At 35.5% G+C, this 18,056-nt stretch overlaps 3 protein-coding genes and 1 non-coding gene across 7 annotated transcripts; 1 reads left to right on the plus strand and 3 right to left on the minus strand.

Annotated features, from left to right (window-relative positions):
- Window positions 1-792: 792 nt before the first annotated feature.
- On the plus strand, window positions 793-5,204 carry LOC110417807 (chromatin remodeling protein SHL). Of its 4 annotated transcripts, none has more exons than XM_021430344.2 (5): window positions 793-1,284; window positions 1,405-1,750; window positions 2,437-2,505; window positions 3,835-3,970; window positions 4,264-4,694. In XM_021430344.2, exons 1-5 carry the CDS (start codon window positions 1,212-1,214, stop codon window positions 4,336-4,338), a joined length of 699 nt encoding a protein of 232 aa, XP_021286019.1. In that variant the 5' UTR covers window positions 793-1,211; the 3' UTR covers window positions 4,339-4,694. The 4 variants fall into 4 exon arrangements, with proteins under 4 accessions (XP_021286019.1, XP_021286022.1, XP_021286021.1 ...); XM_021430347.2 differs by lacking the exon at window positions 4,264-4,694 and adding an exon at window positions 4,706-4,843 and having other exon boundaries at window positions 797-1,284; XM_021430346.2 differs by having other exon boundaries at window positions 797-1,284; window positions 4,231-4,695.
- A 235-nt stretch (window positions 5,205-5,439) lies between these two features.
- TRNAE-CUC (transfer RNA glutamic acid (anticodon CUC)) lies at window positions 5,440-5,512 on the minus strand. Its single transcript has one exon. It is a non-coding gene; the product is annotated as a tRNA-Glu (tRNA).
- Window positions 5,513-5,993: 481 nt separating this feature from the next.
- Window positions 5,994-11,439, minus strand: LOC110418702 (Transducin/WD40 repeat-like superfamily protein). The gene is made up of 12 exons (XM_021431500.2): window positions 10,883-11,439; window positions 10,554-10,663; window positions 10,254-10,326; window positions 9,778-9,925; window positions 9,522-9,659; window positions 8,551-8,690; window positions 8,256-8,303; window positions 7,228-7,338; window positions 6,970-7,151; window positions 6,763-6,884; window positions 6,563-6,639; window positions 5,994-6,480 (listed from the first exon to the last, which is right to left on the minus strand). The coding sequence occupies exons 1-12, from the start codon at window positions 11,132-11,134 to the stop codon at window positions 6,370-6,372; spliced, it is 1,512 nt and encodes a 503-aa protein (XP_021287175.1). The 5' UTR covers window positions 11,135-11,439; the 3' UTR covers window positions 5,994-6,369.
- A 292-nt stretch (window positions 11,440-11,731) lies between these two features.
- On the minus strand, window positions 11,732-15,573 carry PAP10 (purple acid phosphatase 10). The gene is made up of 8 exons (XM_021430112.2): window positions 14,956-15,573; window positions 14,492-14,692; window positions 14,160-14,271; window positions 13,565-13,794; window positions 13,073-13,211; window positions 12,752-12,972; window positions 12,278-12,399; window positions 11,732-12,181 (listed from the first exon to the last, which is right to left on the minus strand). The coding sequence occupies exons 1-8, from the start codon at window positions 15,151-15,153 to the stop codon at window positions 11,986-11,988; spliced, it is 1,419 nt and encodes a 472-aa protein (XP_021285787.1). The 5' UTR covers window positions 15,154-15,573; the 3' UTR covers window positions 11,732-11,985.
- Between the last annotated feature and the right edge of the window lie 2,483 nt (window positions 15,574-18,056).

Below are 18,056 nucleotides of genomic sequence, written 5' to 3' on the forward strand. Positions count from 1 at the left end.
AAGATTCCTGATCCGACAATGAACAGTTTGCTGATGGAGTCAAACCAAATTTTCCCATGTTGCAGAAAGTCAACATTCGTACCCCACCTGATACGCCGACATAAGTTACGATCATCACTTCAACGACATCCGTTATAGTTTCTTCCCCCTCTCTTCCCGACCTAACCTGAACATTATTTATTCTCTGTGCTCATTTCTACACTTCAATTTAGACATTCTCCATATCCCTTTTTCCAATAAACTTCAACAAACTGAATTTTATTATTAAAAAAATATTTTTATATAATCAATTTTAATAAAATTTATATTTGAGGTATTATCATTGTTTAAGTCTGCATATATTACTATGCACTATCACTTACTTTTTAAATATATCAAAGTAAAAATTTAAAAATCTTTCTAAAATAAATATTTCAAAATTTTTTATTTTTTAAATTTATCTATTACCAATATGTTAATATTTGATTTATTTGATATTATATAGAATTTATAAACTAATAATGAATAAAATATAAATAATTTTATTAATATTCTTTTTCTTAACATATTTTTTTAAGGGAAAAAAGAAATTAGACCAGAAACCAAATGACACCATGTCTAATGGATAAGTTTCAATAGCTGAAAAAGAAAATTATGTGGCAACATTAAGAGACAGCAAGCTTCCAAGAAAACTTGCGTGGCAGCATCATAAACAGTTATTTTCTCGAAACGGTTAACGTGGCAACAACAAAGGGCGGCACCTGAGTTTTTTTAAAGTAATCCTGATTGCATCGAATCCCAACTCTCAGTTCGCTATAACGTGAACCGTCACCGCTCCCGCACGCTTCCTCCAAGCCTGAAAGTCTTGTGACCAATCCAATCACCCTCTGACGTGGATCCTCACTTATCCTTCCTTTTCTACTCCCATGGAACCCCCCAACTTTCCCCCGAATTCCGATCTTATTCCCTGTTCAAACTAAGATCAACGCTGATTAAACCCCCTCACATAACTTCATCATAACCTCCGGAAAACACCGGAACTCAACTCCCCGCCAAAAAAGTAAACAAGGCAAAGCAGGGGAAAAAAATGTTGAGAAAATTTTAAAATAAATTAATTTTTTAAAATTTCTTTTTGGCCAGTCCACAATCTTTCTCTTGTCCTTGTGCATGCCTTTGTATTGTATTTCTCTGAACATTTGCTTACCCTTTTTATTTACCCTTTCTTTTCTTCCATGGCCAAAGCCAAAGCCCCAAGGCGAACTCTAGATTCCTATACAGTCAAACACATCAACAAAACAATTAAAGGTAAGCCAAAAGAAAAAAGAACTAAAGGATGGGAGCAAAAAGATTTTTTTTTTTAAGAAAACAAAAGGGAGAAAATTTTGTAGTAGTTAAGGTTTTTCTAAAAGTTGTGGTGATTGGCAGCTGGGGATTGCGTGTTGATGCGACCAGCGGATCAATCAAAGCCGTCATACGTGGCGAGAATCGAGCGGATCGAGGCGGACGCACGGGGGGGAAACGTGAAGGTGCACGTGAGGTGGTACTATAGGCCGGAGGAGTCGATCGGAGGGAGGAGACAGTTCCATGGATCTAAAGAGGTTTTCTTGTCAGATCATTACGATGTGCAAAGCGCTGATACCATCGAAGGAAGGTGTACGGTCCATAGTTTCAAGAGCTATACCAAGCTTGACGCCGTTGGAAACGACGACTTCTTCTGTCGTTTTGAGTATAATTCCTCCACCGGTGCTTTCAATCCCGATCGCGTCGCCGTGTACGTTCCTTTTTTGTCGATATATATATATATTTTTTAATTTTTCGTTGTTATATATGTTCTGAGTGGATAGTGTTTTCCCTTTTTTATTAATTTTTGTTTTCAAATTTTATAGATGTGTAGCCTAACGGGCACTTCCTTTTTGGTTAGTTTTTTTCTAATGATGTTTCGATTACTTAACCGCTTGACTAAGATTATGGTAGTCAATATAAGTTGATTACACATTGACTTGAATATTAGAAAAGAAGATATTAAATTTTTTATGCTTGATTATTGAGTCACTTATGTTTTGGAACAAGGATATTTTAATTTCTTAAAATTGTGCATTTTTGGTATTGAGGTCGAAATTTTTAGTTGGTTCATAGCTTAATACCTTGATCAATTTATGTTCGGGAAAATTGTAACTGAATTTTGCTTATAGTCGTGCATTAGATAAATAAGGTTTCGTAAATTCGCATTTTTGTATGGTTTCGTAGCTTAGTACATCATTTCTCGGTGTATTTACATGTGACTTCCTACTTAAATTATCGAAATTTTATTGATCAAAATGACAAACTTATTGGAAGGAATTGGTAAGAGCAAGTAAACTATTAATAAAAGTTGGAGTTTTTTGCAACTTCAGATTTTAGATTATTCTAATTTAAAACTTATCTGACTTTATTTAGTTTGTTATTTTAAACTGGCAGTTATTGCAAATGTGAGATGCCTTACAATCCTGATGACTTAATGGTTCAGTGCGAAGGTTGCAGTGACTGGTAAGTTGGATGCTTGGGGAGATAGCTATTTCAGTTGAGCCTTTTTTCACATCTTATTTGTCAATTATTGTGGATGAATATTTTGTATGAGGCTGTTCAAAGTACGCAAGAAGAGTTCTCCAACATGCTTTTCTAGCTATAATTGTTCTATTTTTCTCAAAAATCTTTTTTAAGCTTGTAATAAATCAGTTCTTATATGCATCTATTCAAGGACATAAAAGTAATTTATGAGGGTAGTGGATAGGCTATAGTTTAACTGTTATTAATCAGTATGTCCTTTTTGAGAAAGATAAGAATGGTATTATTATAGCTGCCACTTGAGATAGGAGCAAAAATTGGTAAAGAAGTTCTAAGGTTTGACCCTGTAGTGGAATGATGAAATTTCATTTGCTTCTGCCTCCCTTACTCCCCTTGTCTGCTGTGGAAACAAAACATCATTTTGTTCAGTTGGTTCTATGTTAGCGTCGCTAGGGTTTAATTAGCTTTTTCTTTTAAGACAATTGCTATTACTCCTTGTAGGCCTATATGGAAGCCAATTGTACAATTTTGATGCGATTAAAGCTTTTGTTGTCCTTGCTGGACATGAAGAGCAGGGCCACCCAATATTTTGTGAGAAGCTTATGTTATGTCAAAGATGGTGGACCATAAGCTTGACTTTGTGGTATCCCTTTGCTGAATGTGCAGGAAAAGGGGGGGGGGGGGGGATGTTCCTTACTGGTATAAGACTTTAGCCTTTACATGCATTGGGTTGATATAAATTGTTTTGATATGGTCTTTGGTTTGATACACTGCTTACATATATAGCTCGTGGATGTAGAAAATCAAGAATTATCAGCGATGATTTGGTAGATTTTAAATTGAAAACTTGGATTGGATTAGTGGAAAATTTGGAGAATTACTCACTAAGCTTTATGAATTCTGTGTCATATTGATGTTTGTAATTTTATGTTTTGTTATGAAGTAATACACATTGTTTAAAATTTAAGCAGTATTCAGAGTCTGAATGGTTTCTGTGAAATACAAAAATATTAACATGGGGTGAAGTCTCAAATGGATGAGAAGCGTGCAGTAAACACAGATTTTTGCTACATTTTTACCTTGCATACCTTCTTAGGTTGAGGTTTGTGATTGAAGGTTGATCCTAGTTAGTGTTCTGGGTTTTTAGGTGCCAGACTCAGAAATACTATTCTTGGTCTGGTTTACTTTCATATATATTTTTGAAGGTTCCGTTCTTTATTTAATCCATGAATTCTATGTATAAAATGCATCGAATTTATACAGTAGGCATTGAAAACTGTTGCCATATTCAGCATACTACTTTTGATTCAGGTTTCATCCTGCTTGTATAGAAATGACAGCAGAGGAGGCTAAACGACTTGACCACTTCTTTTGTGAAAGTTGTTCATCTGAAGGTCAGAAGAAGTTGCAGAACTCCCATGCCACTTCCAGACACTCAGATACAAAGGTATTCCTGCTTCCTTGCCCTTCAATTCAGCATGTACTTTATATCTTGCCTGGACTCAAGGTAACATCCATGTCTGATGGATATCAAGGTGGCTTTGAAATGCCATTTATTTTATCCACATATTAAGCAGAATTATTAGATCCAGCCAATATATAATTATTCACCTATGCACATACATTTGGCCTTCAGGATTAATGTTGGTCAAAATGGTATGTTCTTCTCAATTGATCATCAGTTCATGTTACATTGATGCATAACAGGAATGCTTACATTAAAATCCACCTTCTTACCAGAAGGAGGCAGAAGAACCTTCAAAACTTGGTGTTGCTCAGAATTCCCGAGCTATGGTCTCACTTTGCTATTCCTAAAATCGCCAATTCAGTTGTTCATTTGGCATGCTTTATGTTGTATATATATGCCTGTTTTTGTGGCTTCAATTTCTGAGTTGAGAATATATCAGAGCTGTAGAGTGATAACAGTCACAGATATTGAGATATGTAGAGTGATGACTTGATGTGTAAGTGAGAGTCCACAATGTCCATGCTAAGGAGTTAGAATATGGACTATGTACTTATCTCTTAGGAGAATGTTTTGAGTCATTTTTAATTCAATAGAGGAAGCATAAGTTAGTGTTTGTTGAGTTTCATGTTGCACGTATGCATAAAGAGTGTAGTAGTGATAAAAAAAAGTGTACAATTGGGTATGCTCACTGGGATTTACGTTGTTCTGTGTTAGGTTATCTCTGCATGAGTCTGGAGCTCATACCGTAATGAGTCATCTTCTTTAATGAAAGTAGATGGAGGCTTCTCAGAGTGCTTATAATTACCATAATCTGAAGTATGCACTTGTTATAACGGTAACATTAACATGGTGTTTCAGGTGGATACAAAACGACGACGGAGGTGACAAAAGTATATAAACTTAGTGTTTTAGTCAAGAGGGCTGGAGTTGTTCTCGTTTTTAACCTTGCGTAGGCTTGGAGCAAACCAGAGGCAAATATATCTGCATCAAAATCTGTAGCCTTGTGAGTTGATGATGGTTGACAGCAACTGGTTTGAAAACCTATGTCCTGTTTATATGGTTTGAGGGTCAGTCAGTGAAGTCAACAATATGTTTGGTTGTATGTAATATCACGATGTAGGTTTCTCCTCTCTCTCTCTCTCTCTCTGATTTACAAATCAGGGTTGTGTATAATCAAACTGTTAACATATGAAAGATCAACAGATTCCTGGTATTGTCTATTTCTCAAAACTTAACAAAATGACTGACCTTATGGATAACCTTTGCAAAGTTTGACGGTGCGATTCTCATTATGCTAATACGGAATGGTTTCCACTCTACACTTATCAAATGCTGCTCGGTTGGTTTGGCTTCCCTTGGTGAGCTTGACTTGGCCAATCGAGTGGCAGATCTCACCGAATGGTGATTGAAAAGGCAACTGCTCCATTTAGGTCAGGGCAAAATGAGTTTTCCGTTGCCGGGACTTGAACCCGGGTCTCTCGGGTGAGAGCCGAGTATCCTAACCAACTAGACAACAACGGATTGGTTGGTTTAGTGCTAATAACCTGGAACTATAGTAAGAAATAAACAAGAACTTTAACGCGCCTTTCCGCAAAGGACAAGAGGAGGTCATTATTATTGTTCAACCACGCCAATTTGATGGCAGTATAAGTCCTGTACTGCCGTACTGTATTGGTGAATAATGGACGCCATCAATCCCAAAGGACAACGTGAATTTCGTGTGAGTCATCTCAACAGTACAGACAGTGTCCTTGATGTTTGGTCTCGTCTAACCTGACCATGGTTTGGTTTGTTCTATGCTAAGGTTGCACCTGCACGTTAACCATGACAGCCTCGAGTTCTTCGCTAGGATCCTATGCCCAAATGTTAGACGACTGCATGAACCATGTACACCTGTTTAACAACGATGATTCAACAAAGCAATTTCCCCGTGATATCAGAAGCTCTTTCTTTAATCAAGGCAATGAAATGAATAATGACCACTTGCCCGCATTAAAATCAATCACAGAGAAATTAAGGAATCAATTCATAACAAAAATGTATTCTACAATTTTTGGTTCAATGGCATGAGTTACACAGACAAGCAACTAATCTAACTCAAACCTGACTGGGCCATCTTTTTTTCTTCTTTTTTTTCCCACAAATTTCCTTAAATACTACAATGAGATAAAGAAAAATACATATCATGAATACAAAATTTGAGTCAAACAATGATCACTTGGTTTCCTCATCAGCCGTAGACAATGAAGGATGGAATACTATCATTCAAGATGCTTCCAAGGATTCACCGCTTGAACAAAACAATGGTGAAACTGAGCAAACAAAGCTGATTGATTTCCTTTAAAACGTTTATCTTTTATCGCTGTATGTATTGACTTTTAACTTGTTTTTGCTCTCTTCCATACTATAACAACTCCATAAAGGTCTGACGAAGCCAACAAGTTCTCCCCATGATTCCAAGCTACTCCTATAACCGGAAAACGGTGACCCTGCATACACGAATTTGATGCATTAACAGTAGATTAGCAAAGGAGTTGGAAGTATATACACAAGTAGGAAAAAGAGTAGAACCTGTAGCTTATTTACACATGTATGCCTTGGCCGAGTTAAATCATAGAAATAAACATTTGAATCCTCACTCCCAGCAACTTCACAGCACAACAAATCACGCTGTCAGTCAAGATAAATAACTACTGATAGTCTCTTGGGCAGAATGTAAGATTTTCTGCAAAAATTGTTTGATGTAAGTAGAAATTAAGTTTGATGTAAACCTATATATTCTCCCTTATCAAGGGAAAGCAGAGGGCAGAAGGATGCTCGAATGCTGTGTATTCGTGGGGTTAATTTAAGTGAGCAGCGCAGGGTTAGATAACCTTGTATTTCCAAAGCAACACTGCAATGCAGACATACCATCTATCAGTTACTCAAGAAAATCAAAATAAAGACTAGCACTAGAACAAATGCTGTCCTGAACAAACCTAAAGAAAGAAAGACTTCCATCTTGAGTACATGTCAGCAACACAGGGCCCCCGGCCAGCAAGGAAAAACTTCGGTACTGCACAGTTGTGACTGGACATTTCTGCTTGCTGCTACTTCTATAACGATGAGAACGGGATAATGCACCTGTGTGGGAGTCCATACTTACAGTGTATATGCATCCCTGCAAATCTTATCCCATTAGAAACTGTACAAGAAACTATACCAAATTTAGTTGATTACAAAGATAAGAGAGAGACCTGTGCATCTCCACAGAAAATGAGCTGACCAGCATGATCATGGTCCATTGAGGTAACCTCACTGTCAAAGACTGATTTCTTAATAATCCTTCCAGTGCTGAAATTGAACACCTGGTGTACAGAAAAAAAGGTGCTACCAATCAAATGACAGGGTTGATTGAAGTGGAGACTGATAGGCAGTTTTTGACACAGTGATCAATCAACAGAACCTTAGAATCCTAATTTCTGACAACATAAATATGAAAACAGAGAAAATTCAAACAAACACACATGCACACATATTTAAGGAGTGAAAGAAGACTTAAAAATTTGGAAGTGGGCTGACCAGCTATCAGATTTCAGATTCTTAAACAGGCAGAGGCTTTTCTTAGATTGAGCCAACCACCAAAATTCAGAAAACAATTTACAGGGACGAAGAAAGCATATTTGATAACTTATATAGAGTCTGGAGATTATAAACTATACAAATTAGCATTAATATCAACCAAACTAATCGCTCAGTAAGTTTGGCTTGATATAATCAACAGATTGTTGGTCACACTGTGGTTAGCACCAAATTAGCTAAAATCGCCTGCGTTTAGCAGATTTTGCACATGCCAATAATAGCCCCAGCATCACTCACAATTGATTCAAGTCTTGGTAAAAGCCCTATCCTAAGTTAGAAGTGTCTGTGCTGTATGCATGCATGGTTGTCCAACTCTGGATACTTGTTTTACTGTATCTAGATCAAATTATCTCCCCATAGTGTGCAGCTTAAACCAAAATTGCATAACAGAACAAAGTCTGGACTAACAACTTGGACCAAGAATATGCTGAGATTAATAATGGAATGTATTTGGAACAATATAAAAGAACCCGACGCTCATGAATAATCTGTGTTCAAATGGTACTTTCCTGTTATTCCTTTACTCTAACTACACAACAAACAAAAACTCGGCTCTGATTTAAACAGCCCAGAAGCTATGATGCAAATATAAAAAATGATACTGGTCTTTTAATTTTCTTTAGCAAAGGCGTGGAGCACTTACAGTGATCTCCTTATTTGCATTACCAACTGAAAGAAAGTTGTTATTTACCTGCAGCCAAGAAAAGAAGAGAGAAGAAACATTTTAGCTACCAATTAACTCAAACAAAACATACGTACACTGGTATATCTGCAGAACTTTTTCAAGATATGCATTATAGTTAGAGGGAAAGAGACAGAGAGGTTGCAAAGAAATATATTTCTAGACTACAGCAGATAACAAGCAAATGCAGAAGAAACATAAAAAATTTTCCATGGTTAGAAAGTGAATGAAAGTATAAATGCTGATATATGCTTACAGGATGAAAGCGAATACACATTTGTGAAGAGACTCCATATATTACTCGAATGCAAAGGCCTTTTGATAACTCCCATACTCGCACAGTTTTATCCATTGATGATGATGCAATATATTGATTGTTTGACGAGAAGTCAAAATCTGATAATGCAGTAGAATATCAGAAACATGGTTAATAAACAATAGATACAAATCTTCCAGAATAATAGTTATCAAAATAAAACTCAACTCTTGAGATACTGTTATACCAAGAGGGATACATATACCTAATATCAATGGTTTAAAGCTTAGATTGAGTGGATCATTTTCACAACAAGCCATTATGTGCCATCTTAGGAAATAAGTGATGGATGCTTCAAGGATATAGCTCTTAGACCATTTTTTCCCTTTTATGAGAAAAAAGGTTCCTACTAAATATACATATTTGAAAACCATCAGTGAGAAGTATATTTGCGTTTTCCCTTCTTTTTTTTTTTTGAATAAGCATTTGCCTCTTCCTTTTAAGTAGACAAAATGGCCTGCAGTTCTGAACCCACTCTGTCCCAAATTATTTTTCTGAAAAACAAGATCAGAAGGCATTCCAACTTGGTTTATTGCTTAGTGACTTACTCCTACCAAGCCACATTTTGCTCTCACTCTCACATCAACTTCCGAATTGCAATCTAGTTATTCTACCGTGCAGACCTTTGTAAACAGCATCACAAGGCATCCCAGTATCTCACCCATTCGGTTTAAACAGTTAAAGATCCTTCATGATATGGAGTAAACGAGGCTACCCAGCTGACCTAGTCCAATTCCACAAAAACTAAAAAAAAGAAGAAGAAAATATAGAAACTGGAATGGACCAAATACGTTACACATGAGTGTGACCATCATCTCATCTTATGAAAGAAATTAGCAGATAAGCATGGCCACAAATACTTTAGACTAACTTATAAGAAAGACTACAGAAACAATACCAGTTAATCCAACCTGTGACATCTTTTGAATGCCCTTTTAGTTGCTTCATAACTGAAGGTGTCTCAGAGACAGTGCAAACTGTCAAAGTCCCATCTGATGCCCCATATGCAAGTAGATCAGAACTCATGTGCCCAAACTTCAAAACTGTAACTGCATATAAGACCAATCATATTGCTTCGTTTTAGAAGATTGAAATTCACTGGTCAAATTAGTATGACAAAGAAGAAAGAAGTCTAGATTGCTTTAAAGATTTTAACAAATAAAATACCAGCTGCTTTGCACTGGTCAAAGATGCAGTGCATTCCAACAAAAGAATATGCAGGTTCAACTCCTCGTCGACGTGGGCGATCACTATCACTTATGCTAGAACTGAAACTTGTTCTGTGATTTGAAGCCAGAGTGCCACTTCGTAGATCCTGCAAGGATGGAAAAGTATGCAACTCTTTTCAATTCTTTTAAAGGCCTGTTTAAATCAAGGTTTAAGTCTTATAATAATTCCAACATCAAAACAAATAAGTCTCAAGCTCTTGACAATCAAGAAGTTCCTTTATAATTGATAAGAAAACTAAGACCTTCTGTTCTTTCATTTTCATCGTCAAGACCATGATGAATGAGTTATCTTAAAGTGATCAGAAAAATAACAAAAGAACCATCCGCTGATTTCAGGCAAGCAATACATGGTGCAAATTAAGAATACAACCACTAATTGAGAACAGAAATTCCAATAATAAAAGTCTTACATACCCTGCTGCTAGAATTCCAGCTTTCCACCTCAAACAAATGCGAGAGTGGACTTGGAGTAGAAATCCATCGCCCACTGATGCATCAAGCAGTAAATTACCCTGATGTCAGAATCGTATAAAAACATATTTTAAAACAGCACTCAAAAATTAGCAGTTGGTTGTTCATAAACATCTTTAACCCTAAGCACTACTACACATTCAATGTAACTAATGTGCCTGCAATTGATAGCCTCAATTAGCGAAGGAAAAAAATAAATAAATGAAAAGAAAAAAGGCCAAAGTTTAGAATAAATTTTAGTACCTGTTTCCAGGAGTACTCGAGAGGCTTGGTAGTTGCAAATTTTCCCAGTTTCTTGGCCTACGAATGTAATTTCGGTACGCCACATAACCTTTTCCATTACATCTCCAATCCTTCACAAATAATCAGGGAAGTAAGCCAAAAATCTAACCAAAAACAATGAAATGAAAGTTAAAAGCTTGCGTTTAAATACAGATTAATTGAATTTTAAAACTCGCCCCGTAATTGCCCTAAAATTAGCTCAAAATCATGCTCTGAAACAACCAACACACAGATCCACAATTAAAACGTACAAATAAACAAAACCGAATTGACACAAAAATAGAGCTTACAAGTCGGCGATGAAAACCGGACTCGGCTTTGCGAGCAAGAAGATATCGGCGAATGCCGATGTAATCGCGATCGGAATCGGAAGTCGCCGGTTGAAGCAAGCAACTAAAAATTTCTGGATCCTTCACATTCGCTTTCTTTATAGTGATTCTATTGGTGCCATTATCGGTGCTATTGATACAATCGTTGTTATTTTGAATTTCGGTGGCTCCGTCTCCCTTGGAGCTGTCGTTCGTGATTGTACCTTCCGCCATTGTATTATACTTGCTATCGCCGCTTCATCAGAGACCGTACACCGGAAAATCAACGCGCCACGTGGATCGGAGAAAGCGGTGGACGATCAGGAACTATCTTGGGTTTAAGTTTGGGATAACGAGTGCATGTAAATTTGTATGTAGAATAACAAAGACCTTTGGCGCTTGGGATGTTCGGTTGAAACTGGAAAGTTGAAAACTACGCTGTGGAATATGGAATTGGATCTCGAATGGAACAGAGAAAGAAACACATTTAGCCTTTTACTATTTTGTCCCCCATAAAGAACCACGGACTTTTGCTCCTCTCTTTCATCAGTTGTTCTTAAATTATTCAACTTAAAATCATAAAAATAATTAAGGAAATCATCCTCGTTGCCTTCGTGTCATCCCCAGAGAAACATAGTTTGACCTTCGTATGCAGTCAGTTGAAAAATGGGTCGATTTTTATTTTCTAGCGTTTTCTGAGCGGGCCTCAAATCCCTGGTTCTTTGACCCATACGATATGTAGTGGGGCTTGACCCCTACTATAGACCCGGCCCGGTTCAGGTTTTTAGTTTCCTCTTCAACTAAGAGTAATTGAAAAAAATTAGAAAGGACTTGAACAAGCATTTCAACATTTCCATTTTTGAGCTCGAGGAATAACAATGTATTCCTCACCACAGCAAAAATTCAGTCATGGAGGAGTTTACTCCATCCACACTATACAATCAAGAGTACACATAAATTCAATAACAGGGGAAAAGGTGAAGATAAAGTTGGAAATTTTCATTGCTTGTAATTCTGTATTTTATTTTTTGGAAAAAGGGGCAGAAGAAAGTTGTGAAATGGAAAAGAGCTTGTCATTGTTATCATCATTGAGAGGTTGCAGACTCATCAACTGGATGCCAGAATCTGTTGAAAAACCACATTGAATCAGCTTCAACGGCATATCCATCATGGTTGCGGTGCCAACTGTAATAAGCATGTGTCCGGTTCTTGATATCAAAAATGGCATGACCAAAACTGGCTTCACGATATGCTGAATATGCTGGCTGTGGCTCGGTCATGCTACAAATACAAAATGAAATTAACATTTAAGCATTTCCAGCAAGCCTGAAATTGTAATACAAGAGAAGATTGATATAATATAAGAACAATCTATACTTGGTTGCTAAGCCTTCGATATTCCCTCCATCACCAATAGTGATGTATACAGGTGCAGATTGATTCTTCACAGGTATGCAAATACCGTTTACAATATTGTATGCAATGTTGGATACACGTTCCTGTAATATATATAAACCAGTGTCAAGCAACTTCAGAACAAACTCTTTCCATTAGCCTAATTCTACATGAATAGGCTCTTTCAAGTGTATAATGAAATTCTTGGTTTCTCCTCATCATTCAGACAGAGAAAATGACATTTTCAATCTTAGAATCTGTGCGAATTACTCTTTCATTTTAAAAGAGTTTCTAGCATTCAACAGATTTTTAAAGACTTTAAAAGCCAAGAATGATGTAATTACTACTCAAATTTAGTAGAAACTTCTGATTCTATAATCTAGAGGCAGCTACTAGTACACACACACAATCAAAACCCACACGGAAGAACATAAGTAACATAGAAAAAGAACTTACAGATCGTTCATAGGCATGGACATGACCGGCAAATACAACATCAACTTTGTACTGCACGAACCATGGCTCATACATTACTCTCATGGTTTCTCCTTCCATGTAATGGTAGCTGTAGCTATTATACCATGGGGAATGCATAAGAACAATTAGCCATGGTGTTTCACTCCTGTTAACTTTTGGTAGCTCTTCTTTTAGCCATTGGTACTGAGGAGTGTACATACCTGTGGAAAAATTATAGATAGTTACCAGATAATCAGCACACATATCAGTGACACCATTCGAGTCCAAAATTATGTATTGTGAACAATCTTTGTTCTTTACCATAGGCTGAATACGAAGACAAGACTATAATGTATGCTGACGCTCTCTTTATTGAGTACCAAAAGGGGGCAGTGCTTTTTGATGCACGATAAGGAACATGATAACGATGAGTGTAAGGCTTAAAAGGCTTTGTTTCACCCTGCAAGAGAACCATAATTATGCTGTTACCAATTTACTCTGCCAGCAATTTTTGAGAGTTCAAGTACAAAGTAGTAAGAAAATAAAGATAACACAAATCAGACAACCATGGTTAAAAATCAAAATGAAGAAAAGCATCAGCACTGCTTTTTTAGTATGTTAGCCCAGAGACTGGTGAGCTTCAATAGGTTTCTTACAACTCCTATGTCCCTTTCGGAATTGGAAACCACATAAAGGAGGTAGAGGATAGATATTGGCTGCCAATGGAGGATTAATCTACAAAGGCGGATTCGAGAGAAGAAAAGTTCATAGGATTAACAAGTTGACCACAATAAAAAAAGGATGAATGCTTACAATTTCAGGGGCAAAGTCAATTTCATGATTTCCTGCGGTCCATATCCATGGTTGATATGCAACACTTCTCTCAACAAACCTTGCCCATGAATCCCATCTTACATTATCATGATTGGGATAGTTATCCGCATAGGAAAGATCCCCAACAAATAACACTGTTTGACCTTTCCTTGGATTTTGTTCATAATGAGTGAGTGTACTATTTGAATCAAAAGTCTGCCCTAGATCCCCTGCATAATGATTTCCAATTCTTATAAGCACATTTAAACGTAAGCAATAGTATATTACTAAAAGATAATACATCCACATAAAGAGCAGCAACGTAAACCAGAAATTCACCATAACTATTGCATTATCTTGAAGATCAAATAAGAGCATGGCGGAATGATAGACCAGCAAGTTCGAAAAAAGGTCTTTGCTAATGCCTTTTGTAAAATCAAATATGTAGCAACTCTAATAAATGTAATGTTTACATTTGGTTAGACTTCAAAATTCTAATCAGCTACCTCCGAACAATGAGAAATGATGAAGAGAGTGGAATACTTATAGAAATGAAGGACTACCAAATTAAAACAGTTAGCAAGCTTTCACTTACCAATGAGACCAAATGTGTATGGGACGTCAGGACCAACTTCAGGAGGAGTTGTAAACCAGAATTTTCGCATAGTATGACCAACACCAACCATGTAGTAATACTTGGTGTTAAACTGAACAGAGATTCAATAAGCAAATGAAGAGGCTCAGAATTAAAATCTAAGTATCAGACTGATACTACTAGTTAAGAATTTATAATGCTCAGTACTATAACCCAGAAGCCAAGGAGTATAGAGCATAGCCTTATAGACATAAAACAGAATAGTAACTGGGGAATTGTGAATGTAGTAAATGCTATGAAACACGTAGATGGTACAAAGAATTCAACTTTACCTCCAGGTTTCTGATGGCACAGTGATGAATGTAACCAGAGGTGTAATTGTAGAACTTATAAGTTTTGACTTTTCCCTCTGCCATCTTCTTTTGCTTGCTGTTCTCACTCCAGTAAAGCACCGTACTGGAACCGGGCTCATCCTCAGTCACCCATGAAACAATCACAGCTTTGCCGACATGATCTCCTTGTGTTATATGAACCTTGAATTCAGAACAACCACATGAAAAAACATCCAAATAAAGTCAAATTTAGGTTGATAGAAAACAAGCCCTTGAAAATATGAGATGTCAAAAATGCATATGCGCAAATGCAATAACCAAAGTTCCTCTTTTTCTAGTTTCAATCACCGAGTAAACATGGAAATACCAAACCAAGAAATAGCAAGAAGAAAAGGAAAAAAAAAAAAGAGATTGGTTTCAGAATCTTCTATGGCTCATAAAAACAGAAGAGACCAAGAAAGCACCTGTTGGGGTACATTGTAGCCAGACGGGAGTCCAAAGACATCGCTGTCAAGAGGCATATCGACAGTTTTCTCCAATTTCCTGACATAGACGCTGGTTTTGCCTCCATTACACAACACTGCAGAACTCAAAACCAAAGCCAGAACAATAACGGCAAAAGCTGCCAAAGAAGGAGAAGAAGAAGAAGAAGAAGAACCCATCTTTGATATTATCTTCAACACACGCTCTTCTAAGTACTAGCATTTAAATGAGTCCAATGTGAAATGGGAAAATCAATATTCGATTATTTCTCAGTAAAATACGGAGAATATTCAGGCCATATACGAATATACAGATTATAACTTATTTGATGTCAACCCTTTGAATGCCATGAGCGAATGGGCAATGTCCAATTGAAGAAAACTTTTAAAATATAATATACTGATAAATGACAGAGATTTTGGAGTTGAAGTCATGGAGTGTGGCTAACATAATAATACAAAGGTGGACACAAAAATAAAAGAGAAGAAAATGCAACATTTTGACTTTTTGAAGTTCCGTAGCAGGGTAGATTGATTTTTTGTATGTTGAGATGGGTTCTGGTAGTCCGGGCTGTCTGTTGTTCAAAATGCATTCGGATTATCGCTGCCATCACTCACCACGGGATTGCTGGATATACGATCTTTGAGTCATGACTCCATTGACTTTATGATGGGCTGATGACCTGAGATATACGGTTAACCAACTCAGATATTGGATCGGCTGATTTTTCTTTTTCCTTTTTCTTTTATAACGGGGATTCCATGAAATAAGTGGCATATGGCCGTATAGCTTTACCAATTGATTGGACAGTCCTACTAGAATCAAAGAGCTGATTTTTTTTATTTTTACATGTACATTGCACCCAACACTTACATTTATTTCTTATTTAAGAAGTTCAATTCGAAGAACTCCTTTCTCGTATTAAAAATAAGTATAATATTTAATAAAAAATTTAATTATTTTTAATAAAATTTTATATATTTTTATTTTAAATTAAATAAAAATTTATAATTAATTATTATTAATTAAAATATTATTTATTATTTTATGTATTAAAACGAAATATCAAAATATCATCAAGACATATCACTATTTATCATAATAAATTAATATATCACATCAACATCATATAATATAAAATAATTTAATAATATTTAAATTAATTATAATTAATTAATCTCTAATAATAAAAATTTATTTAACTTAAAATAAAGATATGAAAATTTAATTAAATTTAATAAAATAAATAAATATTTTTGAATAATTTATGACTTTTTTAATATTATACTTAAAAAAATATTAAGAAAAACACATACATGTTTTATATAAATGTAGCATTGTTTATTTTGATCTTCTCATTTTTAAACCAACTTCATCAATATATATATATATATATATATATATATAATATGCAAGAATCAAATCAATAAAGGAAGCCACAAAAAATGAAGAATCACATAAGCGCATAAAAAAGAGGCATGGAACTTGAAGCACAAAATCAACCAACATTACTGAAAAGGTTCAAGGAAACAAAATAGAAGCTTATTATTACTATTATACATAAATATATATATATATATATATATATATATATATATATAATCGTCAATCGACATCTCCTTCGCCCCACACATTGAATATGATCCGTTTTCTCCTTTCTAAATCATCTATTGCGCCAAGAATCTTGCTTTCGTCTTTCCTACTCTCCTTTATGGCTCGTGCCCAGCACTTTGTCCCGACTCCGGTGGGATGTGGCCATGTGGCAGCCACGCTCGACAGAAGAGGAGAAGCAAAGTGGCAAAAAACAATGTGAAAAAGAGGAGGTGAGGGGGACCAGCGAGAATATTGGACCACAAAACGTCTCGTTGACTGACCCAAAACGGCTGGTCCATGATTTAATGACCGCTCGTTCCAGGCCCACTTTTGTGGAAATGAGCGTATCCAGATTCGTTTTCTTATTGACCTCTTTTTTGTTGGTTGGCTCACCTTACGAACTAGTCCTAAAAGCTTCACCCTTGTAGGGATTAGTCTTTTCTGCACGTAAAGCTTCTTTAGATATTTGAAAAGGTGTTATGCCGACGATGAGATTGCTTCCTAATGCATGCATGATTATTGTAAACTATTTTCTAGAATCTTTCCCCAAATTGGAGCAAAAATCAAGCAAAATTCCAGAAACATGTAGTATAGCAGTACCACAAAATTTCTTTTTTTGTATTTTTCTTGCATTTTCTGTTACATTTGATATCAAAATTTGGGTATACAAATTTGGGTTTTGATATCAAAATTGAGTATAGTGAGCTTGTAAACCTCGTAGAGAAATCATTACCACTCCAATTTTTTTTTGTCACCAACTCAAAACTTTTCCATTTCTTGGTTAAGTGCTCCATACTGTAATACAATATGGAATCTTTTTATCAAAAAGAAAGAAAAATAAAAGTTATTCTCAAAGTTGATGATTGCTTTTCTCAAAGGTCAATGTTGGTTGCCTTACAACAGATGGAAGCCCTTTTAGAATTAGCTAGGCTTGTGTATTGGTATAAATATAACAATGATTTTGTGTTATATTCGTTTTAATTAATTAAAATTTTCATAATTTATTATACTCAAACAAGTTGTTTAATTTTTATTTTGAAATAAATAAATTTTTTAATTTAATAGAAATGTAATTTTGTTAGATTTAATATTAATTTTTTTTACTTATGTGACATATGTAAATATGATCACATGACAAAATTAAAATCTAAAATCATCGATTATCTACAATCGGTTGACATCAAAATCACCAAAAAAAAATTATTTGTCAATTCAAAATTATTTCTATTTCTTCCAAATTTCAACAAAATTGAAGATATGGGATTTTTAGATTTTTCAATTTTCTTGAGATTTGAAGACAAGTTTTTTCAAAAAGTACTCTAATTAAATGAAAAAGGAAAAGAAAAGCAGTCAAAAACTTTTTTTGTTGTACTTTCGACGTCAACCCAACCAATAATAAATGAAGACAAGGTTAAGTTTATGTGTAAAATTGATTTTTTTTTTGTTTCACTTTTTCAGTTTTTGTGGGTTGACCTTTCCAACTTGTCCT

The sequence above is a fragment of the Theobroma umbraticum genome, unplaced genomic scaffold (genome assembly GCF_002168275.2).
Source record: "Theobroma umbraticum cultivar Fairchild unplaced genomic scaffold, ASM216827v3 scaffold_50.0, whole genome shotgun sequence".
Lineage (NCBI taxonomy): Eukaryota > Viridiplantae > Streptophyta > Magnoliopsida > Malvales > Malvaceae > Theobroma > Theobroma umbraticum.